At 31.4% G+C, this 21836-nt stretch overlaps 2 protein-coding genes across 2 annotated transcripts; both read left to right on the forward strand.

The window, feature by feature from the left end:
* The first annotated feature begins 691 nt into the window (after positions 1 to 691).
* LOC7496495 (DEAD-box ATP-dependent RNA helicase 50) lies at positions 692 to 7089 on the forward strand. Its single transcript, XM_002314307.4, has 8 exons — positions 692 to 1049; positions 1276 to 1691; positions 2057 to 2251; positions 3715 to 3902; positions 5438 to 5651; positions 5881 to 6012; positions 6101 to 6279; positions 6479 to 7089. The coding sequence occupies exons 1-8, from the start codon at positions 809 to 811 to the stop codon at positions 6714 to 6716; spliced, it is 1803 nt and encodes a 600-aa protein (XP_002314343.3). The 5' UTR covers positions 692 to 808; the 3' UTR covers positions 6717 to 7089.
* Positions 7090 to 18196: 11107 nt separating this feature from the next.
* On the forward strand, positions 18197 to 20926 carry LOC7496496 (cation/H(+) antiporter 19). The gene is made up of 3 exons (XM_002314308.4): positions 18197 to 18435; positions 18537 to 19541; positions 19620 to 20926. Exons 1-3 carry the CDS (start codon positions 18232 to 18234, stop codon positions 20841 to 20843), a joined length of 2433 nt encoding a protein of 810 aa, XP_002314344.4. The 5' UTR covers positions 18197 to 18231; the 3' UTR covers positions 20844 to 20926.
* The last annotated feature ends 910 nt before the right edge of the window (positions 20927 to 21836 follow it).

Genomic DNA, 21836 nt, shown 5'->3' on the forward strand with positions numbered 1-21836 from the left:
TATTTTTATATTTAATAAAAAAATTATTATTAACCCATACTAATAATATAATATCTCTCGTTGAATCATTTAACTTACCGGCGTGATGATTTAAATATTATACACTTATAAATCTTAAAATGGAAAGTGTAATTATAAAAAAATAAAATAAAGTGAAAGATAAATAAACTATAAAAGCCTCGGTCTCAATATTACTATACAATCTTTATAATGAAATAACTTCAAAGTCCAAACTTTCAGAGTTCAAATTAAAGTTATTAAATTTATGATTTAGATCATATGTTATTTAAAATTAATCAAATTAAAATTATTTTATTTTTTTTTAAAATTAAATTAAAATTAAATTAAATCAATTAAATCACAAATTAATTTTTATTAAATTAAATCAACTTTTATTTTAATTTTTTTTAAATTTATCTTGTTCATGTTGAAGTTTAATAAACTGATGCATAAAAAAATAGAAAAAAAAGATTATAATGTTTATGTTGAGGTTTAAGGGTGTGTTTATAATTTTTTAATATTTTTTTATTTAAAATAATTTTTTAAAACAGAAAAAAAATTTATTTTAATAAATTTTTAAATAAAAAATACTTTAAACTCCTAATATTATAAACCCTAAGAAACAGAGACATTAAGAAAAAAAGAAAAAAGAAAAAAAAAGGTCGCATCCGTAGATATTACAACAGGCAGTGGTTAAAGTTGAAGTAGTAGGGGAAGTCGGGTTAGAAGAGAAGGAAGAGAATATCTCTATTCCTAATTCCTATAAGGTATCGGCATCTATCTCCAAGCTTTAAGCACCAAAGAAGAAATGGCACATCCTCTTCTTGTAAGCTTGAGACCCCAAAGCATTATCATCGCCTATCACAGCCACAGCCACAGCCACAGCCACAGCCACATTGAATTGAAATTGAATAGTAGCAGTCCTAGGGTTTTGTCTTTGGTTAGAGCTGTCCCTCACCTTCAAGCCTCTGCTTCTCACTCTCACCTTCTCGATGATCTTCATCACACTCCTTCTCCTCCTTCTCCTCCTTCAAATAAGGATGATTCAGGTTCTTTCCATTTCCTTCTTTATCTCTTTTTTTCTCAAATTGTTACTGTTATTGTTGTTGTTGTTTTACTCCTTATCTGATTTTGGTCGTGGAATATAATCTTTTCCAATTTTAATCGATTTTGTTACTTGAAATTAAAAAATAATGTGGAAATGCATAAATTTCAATCTGCACTTATAATATTTTTAATTTTTATTAATATTTATGGGCACCGGCACTGTCATAGGTATTGAAACTAAGGGAGTAGCTGCAAATTTTGGGAAACTAAAAGCACACAAGTTAAAACTTATTGCCAGAAAGGCAAAGCAACAATTCAACAAACACCAACATTTTCGAGAAGAGGAGGAGGAGGCAGATAAAGAGCCCATCAGTAGGAATTCAGACGAGCGTGGTGTTAATAGGACATCAAGGCATGATATCAAACCTCGAAAATCCGATTCCAAAGTGGCTGGAACACATATTTCTTCTTCCCACTCAAGAGGTTGGGGTAAAGGAGTCGACTCCAGATCAATGCAGGTTTCTATGCAACGAGGATATGAGAATGACTTCTTTAGTAGAAAATCATTTAGAGACCTGGGATGCACTGACTTTATGATTGAGTCTTTAAAAGGGCAGGTTTTTGTGCGCCCTTCTCATATTCAGGTACAATAATATCATGCCCTGTTGTTTAAGTGTACTACCTTTTCTCTTTCTCTCACTTCCAGTCAATGCTCCATCTCTGAAGACTCGAGTATACCTCTCATTCTAACTAACTTGCTTTAATGGTTCTTTTAAGTGAACTAGCCTTGGAATTTTCTCTGCTTTATTTATAGCCTATGCTAGTTCCAGTGGTGACCATGTGTCGAGTAATCTAGCAGAGAGGCTTTCCTTAATTTGAAGACTCTTTTTTCCCCATCTTTATCATGGACGGATTCGTATTTTTTAGAAACATTGCACCATGCCTTGTGAAAGTGATACCCATGTGAGGTGCAACTTATATACATTTGTACTGTCATGGATAACTGCAGGCCATGGCATTTGCACCTGTAATTGACGGGAAGAGCTGTATTATAGCAGACCAAAGTGGATCAGGGAAGACAATGGCATATCTCATACCTTTAATTCAACGTCTGAGGCAAGAAGAACTCCAAGGACTTGGTCAATCCTCATCTCAAAGTCCTCGAGTACTTATATTGGTGCCAACTGCTGAGTTGGCATCACAGGTTAGCTACCTTTACACTAAAGGCGATGGAAATCCACCTCATGTGATCATGAAACTCTTTCCCTCATAGTTTACTCCGTGACTTTATGCTTGTTTTTTCTCGTATCATTTTTTTATGAGCTATGCATATGTGTTGGTGAGAAGAAATCAGATCACTTAGCATCCGTTCTCTCACCAGCTTATGCATCTGCCACTACTCCAATTTGGTACATCACCTTGTAAACTTTCCCTGATTACCTTCCATTAGTTTGTGGTAAATTATCTTAAAGTTGATGGAATAACCTTTAGCTTCTGTAATAAGAAGCACAGAGAATTAAGTCCCATAGATATGAATCGGGATGTAATGCTTCAACCCAACTTTTGGCATATTTTTAAGCACTGACTTTAATGTTATAATGTGCTTGACTTGTAGCTGTGCTCAGTTGTTGCACAACTTATTTGCTGTATGAATTGAGCAAGTTTAACGTGATAGAGATGTATGATAATTATAGGGGTTGAATTTTGCCCTGGTTGATCACTATTAGTAAGAGATACTGATTTTAGGCTTCATCCAAAGCCATGTGAGATCCAGTTAAGATCCATGTTCAGAAAGGAAAATGCCTACATTCATTTGTAAGGATAAGTGAAAACTCACCTCAGTCTCTCAAGAGGATCAAGTCTGTTGGGGATTTAAAAGAGAAGTGCTCTCTCTTTTTTAATAAGTTCAAAGACTTGAGCATTGAATGCATAGAACCCATGTTCTGTTAAAAGCTAAATCCCCTATCTTTCACCCATCTCTCTGTGACACTCACACCCAAACTCATTTGAGCATCAAAGGATTTGAGTTGTAGTTCCATTCACCATCAGGTTAAAAGCTGAAGCTATCAATGCAAGGTTTGGATTTACAGTGTAAGAGCCGGGGTAAGGAGCGAGTTCAGTTCTCCTCAGGGTGAAATTGGCAGCTGTTAGAGTAGCGGTCGGTGGGAATAGGACTAGCTTTCTTTACAGAATATACTCAAGTGCCATCCTCCAGGATTTAGCTGTTGAAGGAATGGGAACAGCTCTTGTTCACGAATCTGCTGCCATCGAATCTGTTGAGTTTTCTCCTATTGTAGATAAGAGAAAGGCAGCTTAAAGGAAAGTGGTTGTAAGAGAAAAATCCCCTTCCCGGCATTAGACTTTATTACTGGGCAATTCAAGTAGTCATTTATTTGGTACCTTCCAAGGAGCAGGAACTACCATTCTAACCATTCTTCACAATGGATCCTGGAATGTCCACTCTGAGGCCATTTATCTTAAGCAGTGCCTAAATTCTGTATATGATGTCAATGTCTATTGATTTTTATACTATTTTCCCTACAAATTTCACAAATGCAAAGTGATACTTTTCTTTTCATGTAACTAAGAAGCACAGATATTTCATGCTGTTGGCATCTGATTTTATGAATGCCTGGTGAATGTGTAAAGAAGACGTAACTTTTGCAGGTTTTGAACAATTGCAGATCGATGTCAAAACACGGGGTTCCATTTCGGTCTATGGTTGTGACAGGTGGATTTCGACAGAGGACACAACTGGAAAATCTAGAACAAGGCGTTGATGTTCTAATAGCAACCCCTGGTCGTTTCATGTTCCTAATCAAAGAAGGCTTCTTGAAATTACAGAATCTTAAATGGTAACCTTACTTCCATTGAAGCTTACTTGCTTTACATCTTATTGCTAGCCTAAATGAAGGATTGGTATACGGTGCACATCTAAAAGTGAATTCTGCACTAATGTGTACTGTAATATTGTTTCTCTTCCTTGGTAAATGTTTAGAGACAGCAATAATTGTTATCATCACTGTCAGTTGTCACAGTCATTGTCTTAATTTTGACAAGAAATGACCATTATAATTAAGGATTTATCTATTTCATGTTTCTTTTTGGAGTACCATAAACCTATACTTGAAAATAAAGCATAAACTCTACATGGATGAACCGGATTGTCATTTTTGGGTGTAACTTTTTGTGTTTTATGTTTTCCGCTGGTGATAACAGCCCTGTTTTACTTTGCTTGATTAACAATTTGTGAGAACAGAGAAAGCAAGATTTTTCCCCTATATCACATGAGGTGGATGGTCCAGTGAGGGCATGCAAACATGTACTATTTTGTTTTGTCTTCTTTTTTTTTTCGATGAAAGAAAACATACAAATAATATCTGTTGCTATTGATCTTATAAAAGCCTTCCATAAGTTGACTGTTGTTCCAATTAGAATGCAATGAAAAAATTGGTAAATATGGTTTGCATGAGAAACACCAATTGCTATTAACTAGTTAAAGGCACTACAAGCATGTGAGTCAAGAGCTGGTTGGAAGAAGATCCCCCGGGAGTCTGGGACATGAATAACCGTAACTGATCCCAAATACCTTCATGGTATATTGGATCCAAAATGGAATTTTTGTTGTTGTTGCAATGACTGTTTGTTCAGCTATTTTCAGTTTAAATGAAGTTGTATAGTTGTTGTGGTGATAATGATGGATGTGAGTCAATAATGGAGAGTAGATATTTTTAATTCCTTGGACACAAAACAGCGAAATGGAAACTTTTTTTTTTCCCTTTTTGTTTGTGTAAGGAAATTAAACCAACTTGTTGCTGACTCCATTGAATACTGAGAAATAAATATTTTTGACGCCTCAAGATTTGGATCTTGCAATTTGCATTAAGAACACCTCTGGTAAGGAACTCTGCGAATTGTCAAGATGCGTTTTAAATTCTCAGTTTAGTGCACTACTCTACATGTGCTGTAACATTGATTGCATCAGAAGCACTGCAATGGGTTTCCTTGAGCATCTCATTTCAGTTGTTGTTCCTTTTATGCCATGAATTTGTATTATTTTTACTCTATATGTGAATTTTACCTTTTTTAATATCTACAGTACGTGCATACCTTTTGTAACCTGAGCCAAAAAGCAAAAAACAAGCATACACCAAATAAATTCACAAGGGAATATTTTTCCGTGATGTTGAATCATAAGGCACATTTAGCATGATTCAATAACTCTGACCACAATCTGTGTTGAATGCACATCCATTGCCAGCTTAAGCAACCTGGCAGCAGTGGTTGCAATCACCACAGATTTGTGTCTCTATGCATCTGCTTATCACATCAGTTCTCTACACTACATCGTGCCTGTGCTAAATGCTTCATCTGAACCTCATTTTTGCAGTGCTGTGCTAGATGAGATAGATATACTGTTCAATGACGAGAATTTTGAGGCTTCCCTGCAAGGCTTGATCAATTCTTCTCCTGTTACCACACAATATCTGTTTGTGACTGCAACTTTACCTGTAGATGTATGCAATAAACTCATTGAAGTCTTTCCTGATTGTGAAGTCATCATGGGACCTGGTGTGCATCGTACAAGTGCCAGGCTTGAAGAGGTTGGTTTTCTATTGCTCTTTCCCCCCATCCTTACCACCACTCATAACATACGAGAGCCCTCTTATGAGCTCTGCTGGTAGCCAAACTGTTCTATGGGTAAAGTTTAGCCATTATCAAGTGCCATACAGTGCAGGCATCCTTCTTATGATCATAACTAATAAATATGAAGACATTTTAGAATATGGAATATGATAACAGTTAACCTACATGGTTGTGTGCATTATGTAGATTCTAGTAGATTGCAGTGGAGAAATTGAGGCAGAAAAAACTCCTGAGACAGCATTTCTCAATAAGAAATCTGCTCTTCTGCAGCTGGTGGAGCAAAGTCCAGTTTCGAAAACAATTATTTTCTGTAATAAGGTAAATTTGAGCTCTATGTATGGGGGAACTTATTTGACCTTTTATTGTTGAAACTGGTAATTATAAATTTTTCCTCCTAAAATTACAGATTGAGACTTGCAGAAAGGTAGAGAATGCATTAAAACGTACTGATAGAAAAGGGACTCTTGTTCGAGTTCTACCATTCCATGCTGCTCTGGCACAAGAATCACGTCTCGCAAATATGAAGGAGTTCATGAATCCTTCTCGGCCCAAAGAAGAGTCTCTCTTTTTGGTTTGCACTGATAGGTACGGTGTTTGCTTATTGCATGAATTATATCCAGCCTTAAGCTATGCTAACAATCAGACAGCTCTAAATCCGCACCCTTGCATCCATGAAACTTAAGAGAAATTGCTCTGCATTAAAGATAATCTGACCATTTCTCATTTGCATCATAATTGTTAAAACTTAATATATTAATAATTATATCTCTGAAACTTGTGGCAGAGCATCGCGGGGAATTGACTTTTCTGGTGTGGATCATGTGGTACTCTTTGACTTTCCACGTGATCCAAGTGAATATGTGCGCCGTGTTGGAAGGACTGCCAGGGGTGCCAGAGGAAACGGGAAAGCTTTTATCTTTGCTGTTGGGAAGCAAGTTTTTCTTGCACGAAAGATAATACAGAGAAATGAAAAAGGTCACCCGTTGCATGATGTGCCATTTGCGTATGAGCAGGTGGGTTAAAAAATAGCATGCTGCACTACAGAAAGAGCTCCTGGAGATGTGCAGTTTTTGCAGTACCCATGAGCATCTGGGAGGGAAGTAAAAGTTATGCTCTCTAAGGATCAATTCTGGCTAGGGAAATTGCTCTGGGATAGGCTATCCTGTTTGGAGTCCTGCTTCATGAGCTCTAGGAGGTGATTTCTTTCCCTTCCTTTTCTTTTGTACTTTACTCTTTCTTAGGAGGATGTGTTCTTCTCCCTCGTTTTTCAATCTTAGCTGTTCATATATATTGAAAAACGAATGCACACTGCTGGCCAACACTGCTAGATCACTATGTTCTCTCCCTCCCTCACCGGGCATGTCCTTATTTTTCCATGTCGCTATGTTTTAATCATGAGATGGTGTGTTTTAGAGATACTACATAAAAATTAATTGTAAGAAAATTAAAAAAATCAATCAAATACTTGTATAGGAATAATATTTGAATAAAACTACTTGTATATAACACATATATAAGGCACAAATATGAATATAAATTTTATTCAAGGTAATACTAAATTCTAACATGATTATATTATAGTTTTTAGAAATCTTTTTATTTTAAAAAAGTTCTTTTTAATATGTATGAGACATATACAAATAAATACAATTTTTATTCTACCATTTCATTAAGGAGTCTTTTTTTTTTTTATTGTTAATAGAGTTTGGAAAAAGGTATAATTTCTTCTTCTTTTTTCTAAAAGAATCAAAGATAACATAAAAAATAACCAAAAGGTTCACTATAAAAAAACAAAGGTCTAATTTAATAACTTTATTGAATTTTGATATAATTTTATTATTTTATTATTTTAATTATATGTCGTATGCATGAAACTTAAAAATACAGGCATGAGAAGAAATTTTATGAACTGTTTTATTATTTAAATGTGTCTTCGTTTAATATTACTAGTAGCGATGAGAAAAAAGAAATAGCACAAATTTTATGAATCTTTTTGTCTAAATGACACAAAAATAAAGAATCTCCTTTTGATAAATTTTGATCAGATTTTTAGATTTTTATTATTAGCTTTTATTAACTAATTTTAAGTATTTTTTTAAGGTAAGATGATATATTTTGTATTTACTAATAAAATCTTGATTTTTAAAATTAAAAATTTAAAGATATTTTTATCGAATCAAATATTTTGATATAAAATTTCTGTTTTTATATAACATAAATATTAAAAGGCATGGAGGATTTACTATAGCTCCCTTCATATTTTTTTATTTACTGGTGATCATTTTGTCCTAAAAAAATGAATGTCTTTGGATTAAGGGTAATTTGATATTTGCGCATGGTTTATGTCATTACTGATTTGAGTAATTTGTTTGTGAGTATTTTTATCGGACAGTAAAATAATCAAAATATCCCCGGAGCAAAAAACATTAAGTGCTCTAGTAAGGGTATTTAGGTATTCATTCTTTTTTATACACTAGAATTACACATATATCCTTGGATGGACGACTTTTTGTTAATTGTTTTTAGAGGTATTTTGGTATTTTAAACTCATTTTTTTTTATTAATTGTAAGTTTGGTTGAGGGTAGCTACGTAATTTAACATTAAAATAATAATTTTTTTTATTTAAAAAGCTGCAGGCGCGTGCAGAGCACGTGCCCGCATGTTGGAGGCGCCACACTTTGGGTGGTGCGTGCGACAGTTTCTAGTTGTCAAAAATGATCGTATGCCGTCTCAGATTATTCCTCACTGTTTTCTTTTCCATTATAAGCAGCATGTGTGCTCCAAATATGATTGGTGTATCACCAATGATTTTTTTTTTTCCTTCATTTCTTTTTTCTACCCTTCTAAATACACTACGATCCTCATTTTTTTTTGTTATTTTAAATTTAGACCTTAGAGTTTTAGTTGTTTTTTAGTTATTTTCTCTTTTATTGAAGTTTTATTTGTTTTCAATTTAACTATGAGTTCTTAATTTGTATATATAAGGTATTTCAATTTGGTTCTTTTACTTTTTATTTTTTTTATTTTTTTTCTTTGCTCTTTTATTAAAGTTTTCATGGCTTTTAATTTGATCCTTTAAATCAAGTTTATGATTTTTGTTTTTTCAATGATAATAATGATTTCAATTTGATTCATTTTCTTTTGATTTCTTGTTGTTTTTCTGGACTTTTTTGTCAAAGTTTTTATAGTTTTTAATTCTATTATTCTAATCAACTTCATAGTTTTTATTTTTTTAACAACAACAACAACAACAATTAATAATAATAATAATAATAATAATAATAATAATAAATAATAATCCATGATGGATTATTATTATTATTATTATAAAAATAGTTATAAAAATAATATTATTATTGATAATGACGACAACAACAATAATTAAATTAGTAATGATAATAATAATGATGACGACAATAATAATATTAATGATAGTTGCAATAATAGTAATTGTAGTAGTAGTAGTAATAATAATAATAATAAAATAAAAGTGATGATAATAATAATAATAGTAGTTGTAGTGTTGTGGTGATAACAATATTGCTATTGCTGCTACTACTATTACAAATAATAATAATAATAATAATAATATGAGAGAGAAGAAGATGAAGAATATTGATGATAATAAAAATACTAATAATAGTTGTTGTGATGATAGTGATAATGATAATAGTAATAATAATAGTGATAATAATAGTGATGATGATTGTTGTGCTTGTTGTTAAAATAATAATAATATTAATAGGAATGTTTCTATTATTACTAATAATGATAATATTAGCAATAATTGTGGTGGTGGTGATGATAATAATAGTGATGATATTACTTATTAATAATAGTAGTTATAATAATCTTGATCCGTATTTCCTGAATTGTTATTTTTTAAAATTCTTTTGTATGATTAGAATTTTTCTCTTCAATTTCATTATTTAATATTTAGTTTTTTTGAAATTGGACTTCGTGATTTTTCTAGATTGAGTGCTTCAAGTTTAATGATTCGGGTTATGGCTTTAAAAGATTTAATTCTTTTTTTTTTTAAAGTTTTATAATTCTTTTTATTTTTAATTGAGTTATTCTAGTTATATGATTTAGTTCGCGAGTTTAACAAGATTTCTTGTGTTGGCTTAGCTCTAATTAGTGTTTTTATATATTTGTCATAAACAATTTTCTATATCTTTTCTTACTCATTTTCAATACCTGAACATTGTTTTTATTTAAAAAATTGTCTAACCCTGCGACAAAACGCGGGTATAGAGGCTAGGATATACCTAACAAGCATCGGTTTCTCTTAGGTTGTATTTTAGCAACTTTGGGAAATTGGCGAGAGGCATCTGTTGTTTCGGGTATCAACTCATTGAATTATTATTATTCCCATGAAATGGATAAATAATCATGTAAAAGTAGTGCTCCACCAATCTTGTTGCTTGCGCATCGCCATGGGGTTAGATTATTTTTTATATAAAAAATAATATTCAGGTATTGAAATGGGATAAAAAAAGATTATGTGACTAAAATATGATTAAAAAAACAAAAAGAATTATAAAGTATTTTTTTAAAACTATGTTAACTTTTTAAACCCGTAACCCGAGTCATTAGACATGAAACATCCAAACTATAAAAATCGTGAAGTTCAATTTCTATTAAAAGATGACATTGAAAAAAAAAATTAATCATATAAAAGGTTTAAAAAATAGCAATTTAAAGAATGCGGATTAAAATTACTATTACTATTACTATTATTATTAATGAGTAATATCATTACTATTATTGTTATTACTACCATCTCTATTATTATTATCACCACTACCATAATTATTGTTAACATTATTATTATTATTAGTAATAATAATAGCAGTCCTATTAATATTATTACTATTATACAACTATTACCACAATCATCATTACTATTATTATTGTTGTTGTTGTTACTACTATTGTCATTATCACTATTATCACTACTACTATTATTAATATTTTTATTAACACCACTATTCTTCTATTATTATTGTTGTTGTTGTTGTTGTTGTTGTTATTATTATTATTGAAAAAAAAAAACCATGGACTTGATTTGAAGGATATAATTGAAAACTATAAAAACATTGATAAAAATGCTAAGAAAAAGAATAAGAAATCAAAAGAAGAGGGACCAAATTGAAATTAATATTATCATTGAAAAAAAAAAATATAAACTTGATCTGAAGGATGAAATTGAAAGCCATAAAAACTTTGACAAAAAAACAAGAAAAAAAATAAGAAATTAAAAGTAGAAGGATTGAATCGAAAAATATTATATATACAAATTAAAAATTAAAGAGTTAAATTGAAAACAAATAAAACTTTAACAAAAGAAAAAATAAAAAAAATACAAAAATCAAAACTTGAAGGACTGAATCTGAAATACCAATAACAATGAGGATCATAATGTATTTATTGGGGTAGGAGAGAGAGATTAAGAAAGAAAAAGAAAAAGAAAAAGAAAAAGAAAGGGTTATTGACGATAAACCGACTACATTTGGAGGATACATACCACCCGTAATGGATGAGGAGACAACGAGGAATAAAATGAGACAATGAAAACTTATTTTTTACCATCGAAAGTCGTTGTGCGCTCCTAAAGTACATAGTTGCTCCAATGTGCTGACAGATGTAAAACATGTATCAACAATCTTTTCAATTAAAAAATATTATTTTAATGATAAATTATGTTATTATCCTTAACCAAACTAACAAATAACAAAAAAATTGAGGCTAAAAGATCCCAATACCTCTTATCATAATGAATTAAGTTTCTTGGATTCAAGGATATATGTGTAATTGTATAATATATGAGAAAACAAAAATAAATACCCCTACCGGAGACAATTTATTTTTACTTTTAGGAATATTTTGGTTATTTTATTGTTCATTAAAAAGTTGAATATATAAAAATATACCCAAATAAATCAACAATGATTAATGCGTAGTGTGAAAATACCAAAATAACTTTGGTTCAGAGGCAAATAATTTTTGCTGGGAAGGAGAAAATGTTCATTATATTGTACTGGTGAATAGAAAAATACGAGGCGGCTGCAATGATTTTGCCTTTCAGTTTTAGTTTTTTATGTTATTTGCTAGACATAAGAGGTATGAGTGGGTGAAGTGTTCCAATGTTCGGTGGTGGACTGGTGCTGCTGCTGTATGTTAGTGTGGGTTTGGAATTGTGGTCGTAAATGTTGATTTGGAATCGAATTGCCACCTTCTTGTCCTATTTGTATTTGAATGTGAATTCAGATTATTTACTAGTATTTAATGATTTAAGCCCAAGATGTGCCTCCTAATATAGCCGACCTAAATGTTTTTCAACGTAAAAAAAAGTGCTAAGGTGATGCATATGTTTCTAAAAAAGAAGAAAAAAAATTAAATTCATCCAATTTAAATAATATAAATAAAAAAACATGACAATAAATAAATTGATAAAAAAAATATTCAGGTGATGATAATGTTTTTAAAGAAGTAAGAAAAATTTAAAAACAAGTTCATGACTTGAATAAGTTTAATAAGCTTAATTTAATAATATGATTAAAAAAAAATAATAGTAAATAAAGTGAAAATAATAGCAATAATTAACTATACAAAATTAATTGTCAATATAATAATAGGAAGGAGAATAAAAAAGCATGTTGGAAACTCATAATTGCTTTGTCATGGATACTTCCTCACCACAAAAAAAAAACTCACATCAAAAGAGGTTGCACGTGTTTTAAAAGTTACGACTCGACTCGAAAAGTAATCGACTCGAAAAGTAAACGAAACAATATATCATGAAGCAATCAATTTTTTGCTTATATTTAATCCATTAATTGAATTTAATTCAAAAACAAAATCTCTTTATTTTTTATTAAAAAAACATTAAATTTAACAAATAATGACAACTAAAAAGACTTGAGATAGCTTAGGTTATTTTTAAAGTTAGTGAAAAATTCTATTGAAAGCAAATATATATATACATATATATATAAATAACGTAGTCCAATATCTAATTAAATAAATATTGTAAGATAAAACTGAAAAAACATGAGCTTATAAAAGACAAAAAAAAAAAAAAATCTCAAACGAACTCAGGCTAATCTTCTAAACTTGGGTTAATTTCTCAGAGGCACAATTCATGAAATTCTAGACTTGGATTCAATTAAGAAGCTCAACTCCCAACTAATTTAATGATGAAGGAAGAAAATCAGAAAAAATTATCAATTTAAAAAATTCGATAGAGTAAAAAAAATAGCAACCTAAAGAATGAAGACTAAATCTGATAGGAAGAAAACCTAAAGAAGGATAAAATTATAAAAAAAATCAATTTTTAAAATTATCTTAAATAAAATAAATATCAATAAAAAAAATTGAAATCAAATCTAACTCATGAAAAATTTGGAGTATAAAATTGAAAAAAAATAATTTAAATTCTATAAATTATTTCAAATAAAATAAATAGTAATTAAAAAAAAAATCAAATTTGAAGGGAAACAAATTGAAGAGTTGCTTTGAAAATTCAGAGAGTTAGGTGTAAAAATCGATGAGAATAGAGAAATGAAGGGGAAAAAAAAAAGAAGCCATCAACACCAAACTGAAGGTCAATAAGTCACACACACTATCTGGGAATGGAGGGGCCACAATGATGATTTAATTGTTGTCCTAGAAGCCACCTAATAGCATAAAAACAACCCGCACGATTGATTTGTGCATTGCACATGTCAATCATTGTGTTTTTTAAATAATATTTATATTTATTTAAATCAAACTATGATGATTTAATTTTTTTTAAAGTGTATTTTAATAAATAAGAATATCATTAATTACTTCTAAATACCAAAAAAATTCTAAAAAATACTTGCTTTATTCTCATAAGCCTGCTCAGAAGAATAACTCAGGACAAAGCATAAAGCCGAAATAAGAAAAAACAAAAAGTGCACTTTAATAGACCCAATCACTAAAGATACTCATTTTTCAAACTCCAGCTTGTCCATATCCATATATTTTTAAATTCGTGTAACTTACTATTATATTTGATTTTTATTGAGTTAGATTGGGATTTATTTTTAAATGAGTTCATGTCATGATTTTAACTCTAAAAATTCATTAGGCTTCAACAAATATCCTAAAGATAAAGAAAAGAAGTATAATTTAGTTAATATATGATATATACCCTAACATTCAATTACTAAATTGAATTGATTTAATTAATATTAATATATTAATATAAATATATAAATAAATATAGAAGTATAATTCAAAATTAATATATAATAGAATTCTATGTAATAGAAGTATAATTTAGTTAATATATGATACTATTATTTAATATTTAATATTAAATTTAGAATAATATTATTATTCGATTTTATACTATATAGGTAGAGGTGATATATTACATACATAATATAGGTTTAGTATTTTATATAGATTAGTATTTTATTAAGAAATCTATTTTGATTAGTTTATTAAAAATTCTTTTTGAACTTTTTTTATAGATTTTTCCATAACTTCTTTCGGGTTCCATAACAAAAAATGATATATTTTATTAAAAACGAGAAATGATATATTATGTTAAAGACAATCTTTGCGCAGATTGCTTTGAATGGGTAAATTAATCATTGAAGAGGTATGTTAGAGAATAATATAAATCATATCTTAGAACCTCACTTGTAAGTTTAAGTTATTGGGTTAAGATGATTCTTTGACACTATGTATATGTCGCATCTTGATGGATATCGTGGTGGGAGATTAAAAATATATATCATGAAAAATTAAGAGTCGCCACTTAGTAACTAGAGATCCTAAAATATACATTGATTCCAGAGATTCAAATAAGAGGTTAATTTTGCTTAAAAAAAGAGCAACGTTGTTTCACTTGAGATTAAGGTGGCAATAAAGGCAAAAGACCCGCTCCCATACAAGTTCTTTTGAAATCCAGAATTTCTGCAAAATTAAGAACAAAACAGTGTCGTTTCATTTATATATTCTTCTCTAATTTAATTAAAACGCATTGTTTTATTATTTTTGTTTCTTAATTAAAATTAGGCACCCACACCTAACTTCAAATTCATCCTCTCACTTCAGTGACTTTTGCGTTTAAGTCCTTGGCCTTTTGATTTTTCTAATTAAGGTCAATTCTACCTCTTTCTTTTTAATTTCTTTCAATTTTACACTTGAAAGAATTAGAACAACCTCTCTAATTTCTCTAATACTTTCAATTTGCTCATCAATTTTTTAATTTTTTATTTTTAAGCTGAATTAATGACCAAATTCAATTTCTTTTCTCAATTAATCCCTTAATTGATTTTCTAACTTGGCTATTGGTTTCAAACTCATCCTTAAACTTTTATTTTGATCTTAACTAAATTAAACCAATTAAGCTCTTTTCTCCACTTCTTCAATTGAAACCCATAGTTATGGTCTAAAAATTTCCGAACTTCGTTGCTAAATTATATTGGCCCAATTTCAATTCTAGCTACATTGTTTTTTTTATAGAATTTTTTTATGATTTTCATGATTTTTTTGACACACAAAATTTAAATAAAATTGATGAAAATAACAAAATAAATAAAATTAAATAAATTTATTGAAAAGACATTTTTTGTTTTAACTTTTTTAAAAATTATACAAAAATAGGGTGAAAAATTGTCTCTAGTCTTTTCGTCTCTTTTGTAGATTTTTAGGGTAATAAATCAATGATTAGAAACTCTACCTAACAATTAAAGAATAAATCTAAGAATAATACAACAAAAAGGAAGATAAAAGTTTGATTGCACTACAAAAGCAATCAATCTCGTGACTTTTGAACATGATTTTTCTCCTCTTTTTTGTACCAAAGATAGAAATGACAATTAATATATAGAAAACTACATGACAAGAATATTGCTATAGTTGATAATAACAAGTTCATGAACCCAAAATCAATTGATGCACTCATCGAACATATGATTTTAATATGTTATTCAAATCATCATCATCTATATATATATATATATATATATATATATATATGATTTTAATACATATTTCAATTATGTCTTTATATGTATATTCAACAATAAAATTATAAATAATTTACCTATAATATGTGTTTATATAATATCATTATATCTATTTTGAATTGAATTCGATAATACCTCCTCATCCTCTAATAAATAAATATTTTAGATATTTATATATATATATGAACTAAAGTAATAAATATTTTTTTTTAAAAATCATTCATTCTGATCAACTCTAATAAATAACCACTGATTTTGAATTAAATTCCCAACTTCCTTGTATTTGGATGTGAATTCAGATTATTGACTGGTATATAATTATATATCTTGAGAAATTTCATGGTTCTCAGGTTGTAATTACTGACATTTTATAAGTTATATATTGACTCCATAAACTAATAGGCCACATCACAGTTTCCAAAGAAAATAATTAACCAAAAAAAACCCAGAATTCTAAAGGACTTAGACTTCAGTCTATATTAGTAATAAATCAAAATAATTTATTATTCTTCCAAATAATCAAAATAATTTTAGATATTGAGAATATTTTTTTAAAGAAAAGCATTGAATATAAATTAATTAATTTATTATGCTTTTCAAATAATGTAATTATGATTAGTATGAAATCAAGATTACCCACATAAAAAATTCCAGTTTCCAAAAAAAAATAATTTACCAAAAAAAAAAAAAATTCTAGAGACCCAATATATAGTCATATTCTTAAACTTCCATCTATATTAGTAAGAAATAATTTATTATGATCAGTATAAAATCAAATTAATTTATTATGCTTCCAAGTAATCAAAGGAAAAAAAATCACGAAAACATAATTTATTATACTTTTCAAAAAATAAAATTATGATTAGTAAGAAATCAAGATCACCGGCCACATAAAAAAATATTCTCAGTTTTCAAAGAAAATAATTTACCAAAAAAAAAAAAAAAACATCTAAAGGCCCTACACATATCATATTTTTGGACTTCCATTTATATTAGTAAGAAATAATTGATTAATTACGATTGGTAAGAAATCAAAGTAATTTATTATACTTCCAAATAATCAAAGAAGAAAACAAATTAAGAAAATAATCGAATGAGAAGCTTTAAGAACAATATTCTCTTTTGCGTTACTGTTTTATAACACAAGATAATGATTTGCTCTCTCTCTCTCTATATATATATATACCGACAAAAGCAAGTGAAAAAGCCCAGTGATCAAAACTCTAATTTGTTTCAAATTAGAGTACATTTGTTTAAATTTGTTTGAATATATAAAAAGGTTTTTAAAATCATTTTAGAAAATTAATTTTAATTAAGATGCTAGCTAATCTAAATATACTTCTTAATTATCGTTAAATAAAAAATAGTATTATAGAGATCGAAGATTGCAAGGTTATTATGAGTGTTTAAAATGCTTGATGTTGATATTGGAATGGATGCAGGCGGAATTTTAAGGAAAATTATAATTTTTTAGTTGTTGTTAATTATTTATTTATTTTATAATTATTTATTTATTTAAAAATCAAATATTGAGATTAATATATATTTTTTAAAAAATTAGGAATTAAAGTTATTTAGTTTTTATTTCAACAAAATATATTATACTTTTATTCTCAGAAATAAAATTATAAATTATAGTACTTTTTGTTGATAAATTGCAGTGAATTTTACCGACAAACTTTTCTATTGTTATATCTATTAGTAAATATCAATAAAAATATTCCGTTGATATATATTAAAGGAATTACTGTGAAAAAATAATGAATAAAAAAACCCTAAAAAAATACAATTAACTCAAAATCAATTGATGAATTCATCAAAACTGTGACAATAAAATTATAAATAATTTACCTATAATATATGTGTATATAATATCATTATATCTGTTTTGGATTGAATTCGACAATACTACCTTCTCACCGTCTAATAAATAAATATTTCAGATATTTATATATGAAATAAAATAATAAATAATTTTTAAAAAATCATTCATTCTGATGAACTCTAATAAATAACCATTGATTTTGAATTAAATTCCCAACTTCCTTGCATTTGGATGTGAATTCAGATCATTGACTAGTATATTGTGTATCTCATGAATTTTTTTTAATGATTTTTAAGTTATAACTAGTGATAATATTTTATAAATTATTAATCCCATAAACTAATATGCCAAATCACCTTCCACTTTTGATATTGTGGATGATCAGAAAATATGTTTAATACGGGTAGCCAAATCTTAATTTAGAAGAGGATCCAAATCTTAATTTAATACGGGTAACCAAACCATACAATATCAAAGCAAGTTCGCATGTAACAATTTGATTCTTGATGTGTTCTTATCAATTTTTCTTTTATCCAGTACTAACCTCACCCCACATCATTTTTTTCCAGCATTTCGAAAATAATAATACGAAGAACAACAATACAACCTATTCGTAATATTTTGAGCTCTATATGCTTCTGGAATCCATTCTAGACTTGGGAAATTTTTGGTGGGTTTTTGTCCAGGGTTCGTGTGAGAATATGGCCACCAACACAAGTAATGTAACAGCTGCATTGCCAAAGCCTATGAAGGCAACGTCAAATGGAGCGTTTCAGCATGAGAATCCATTAGATTATGCGCTTCCTTTGTTGATCCTTCAGATATGTTTGGTCGTCGCTTTTACAAGGACCCTTGCATTCCTTCTCAAGCCCCTCAGGCAACCCAGAGTCATTGCTGAGATCATTGTAAGTTTCTGCTCTTGAATACCATCATCATCGTGCATGTAATCTTGTCTATATATCAACGACCTTGTTCTTCGATAAAAGGAGTCGAGAAATTTCTGCAGGGAGGAATACTGCTTGGACCATCTGCATTGGGAAGAAGCGAGAGATTTCTTCACACGGTGTTCCCACCAAAGAGCATGACTGTCCTGGACACGGTCGCCAACATCGGTCTCCTTTTCTTCTTGTTTTTGGTGGGTTTAGAGCTTGACATTCGATCCATTCGTCGCACTGGAAAGAAGTCCTTGGCAATAGCCGGCGCTGGCATCACCCTTCCTTTCCTTTTAGGAATCGGCACCTCATTTGTTCTTCGTTCCACCATATCCAAAGGAAGCGCTCACGCCCCTTTCCTTGTCTTCATGGGCGTCTCTCTCTCCATCACCGCTTTCCCGGTCCTGGCCCGTATTTTGGCGGAACTCAAGCTTCTAACCACCGATGTGGGCCGCATAGCAATGTCTGCAGCTGCAGTCAATGATGTTGTTGCCTGGATTCTCCTTGCACTTGCTATAGCTCTCTCAGGCAGCAACACTTCTCCGCTTATCTCCTTATGGGTCCTCCTTTGTGGCGTGGGGTTTGTTGTGTTTTCCGTTTATGTCATAAGACCATTACTGGAGCTTATGGCCCGGCGCAGCCCTGACGGCGAGCCGGTGAAAGAGATCTACATTTGCATCACGTTGTCACTTGTGTTGGCTTCCTCTTTCGTCACCGACTCCATCGGCATACATGCGCTTTTTGGAGCTTTTGTGGTGGGAATTTTAGTACCCAAGGACAGTCCTTTTCCCGGGGTTCTTATAGAGAAGATAGAGGATCTTGTGGCGGGGCTCTTTCTGCCACTCTATTTCGCATCCAGCGGGCTCAAGACCAACGTTGCAACCATAAGTGGAGCACAATCTTGGGGCTTGCTTGTGCTCGTAATAGCCACGGCTTGTTTCGGTAAGATAATTGGGACAATGTTTGTGTCAAGGATGTTTTTTAAGGTGCCCTTTAGAGAAGCTGCGGCTCTTGGATTCCTAATGAACACCAAAGGCCTGGTGGAGCTCATTGTCCTCAATATTGGAAAGGATCGCAAGGCAAGTACTCATGTTCATTGCTTAGCTAGCTAGCTCTAGGCAGCATCACTCAATTCGTAGCGCTTCTATCTTATGCAGGTGCTCAATGATCAGACTTTTTCCGTTTTAGTTTTAATGGCGCTGTTCACCACCTTCATCACTACGCCAATCGTGATGGCCGTGTATAAGCCTGCTAGAAGGGTAGCGCCTTACAAGAACCGTACTGTCAAACGCAAGGATCTTGACACAGAGCTTCGACTACTGGCCTGCTTCCATAGCAGCCGCAATATTCCTACTATGATCAACCTTGTGGAGTGTTCCCGAGGAACACGGAAGCGAGGACGCCTCTGCGTGTATGCCATGCATCTCATGGAACTTTCAGAGCGATCATCTGCAATCTCAATGGTTCATAAAGCCCGAAAAAATGGACTCCCTTTTTGGAACAAGAAACGTGATGATAGAGATCAAATGGTGATTGCTTTTGAAGCCTATCAGCAACTCAGCAGTGTCACCATCCGTCCCATGACTGCCATCTCTGCTCTCAACACTATCTATGAGGACATCTGCACCAGCGCACACCAAAAGCGTGCTGCCATGATTCTCCTCCCATTCCACAAGCACCAGAGAGTGGACGGAAGCTTGGAGTCTTTGGGGCACTCGCTGCAGGAGGTAAACCAGCGCGTCCTCCGTCATTCTCCATGTTCTGCTGGTATTCTCATTGACCGTGGATTCGGAGGCACCACCCAAGTCTCGGCCAGTGATGTGTCCTACAAGATTGCAGTCCCTTTCTTTGGAGGTAGTGACGACATGGAAGCTCTAGCCTACGGGATAAGAATGGCGGAGCACCCTGGAATCATGCTTACTGTCCTTAAGTTCGTGCCCGCATCAGGGAAGACGCTATTGACATTAGAAGGCCACGATACCAGTGTGATCAGGGTTGAGAATGATAAAAATTCTAACAGCGAGGCTGATAGCGAGATCTTCTTCTCTGAATTCGTCCAGCTTGCTGCCAAAAAGCTGCAAGATTCAGTGACACATGAGGAAAGAGTGGTAGAGAGTAAGGCAGACGTTGTTGCAGCATTGAAATCAATGAGCAAGAGCAATCTCTTCTTGGTAGGAAGAATGCCACCCATAGCTCCTCTGTTGATCTCAACCGACACTCCAGAACTGGGTCCTGTTGGAAGCTTTTTGGCATCCTCCAACTTCTCCAATACAGCATCCGTTTTGGTGATCCAACACTATAATCCAAATGGAAATCTTCATCCGTTCGTTGAGGAAGAAGAAAACGAAGTCGCGGATGATGTCTCATATACACTGGTTTAGTTGACATTAAAAAAAAAGACTAAAAGAGATCACGAAAACACTGTGAATTCTGAGGGGATTCCCTGTGGATTCAAATAGTGTTTCTCTCGGCGAGTTTGTTCTATTTCACGAGAAGTTTTGTTCAATTTCTTCAATTATTTTTATGTGTTGTTTGCTGGTGTGTTTTCTTTTGCTTCATCATAACAAAAAAAAAACTAAAAGATTTGATGATTCAATTGTTCTTTCAGAGTTATGCACTGTGGACTCGCACAATGAACTCAGTTTTTCTTTGATTGTGTTCATCTATGTTTTATTTGTTGGTGGTTTCTTGGATTCGTTAGGTGCGGTTTGTGGTGGATGGGACAATTATTGGGGCTGGGATGGTTAGGTGAGGTTTGCAGGGGATGAGACTGATGTTGGGGTTGAGACTACAATCAAATGGCATAGGAATCACGCTTACAAGACCAAAAGCAGCCTCTCCAAAATGAATCTGGAATCAATCAAGAACCAGCCGAGAACTTGCCTAAAAAAAGAACAAAAACATGGGCACCAACCAAGAAAATCCGGCGTGATTTTGGGAGACATTTCTTCTAGATTGTATAGGTTTTCATTATGTGCATTGAATGTAACGCCCACTTGATCAGATTTAGTTTTGTATTACTGAAAAAGCTGGTGGTTTTATTTGTGTTTAGTTGGGGATTTTACTTTAATTTTTGTTGTTGAGCAATTTGTGTACTATTGTAGCTCTAGAGATTACTGGTTACTGGTTACTGGGCTTGCCTAAATCAAGCTGCATTTCAGTTGAGTTTCAATCTGTCAGATCAATTTGCTATCTTTTGTCTTCTTTATTTTTTTTCCTATCTCTGTCACCATACCCTCTAGAACAAAAAAAAGTCATGAAGGCTAAAGTTACAGAAATCGATTCTCTCTCTTTCTCTCTCAAAATTGATTTGCTCAATCTCATTTCCTTTTCGTTCTCACACATATGGCTTCTTTGCCGTAAAATATTCTTCT

The sequence above is a fragment of the Populus trichocarpa genome, chromosome 10, assembly GCF_000002775.5.
Source record: "Populus trichocarpa isolate Nisqually-1 chromosome 10, P.trichocarpa_v4.1, whole genome shotgun sequence".
Lineage (NCBI taxonomy): Eukaryota > Viridiplantae > Streptophyta > Magnoliopsida > Malpighiales > Salicaceae > Populus > Populus trichocarpa.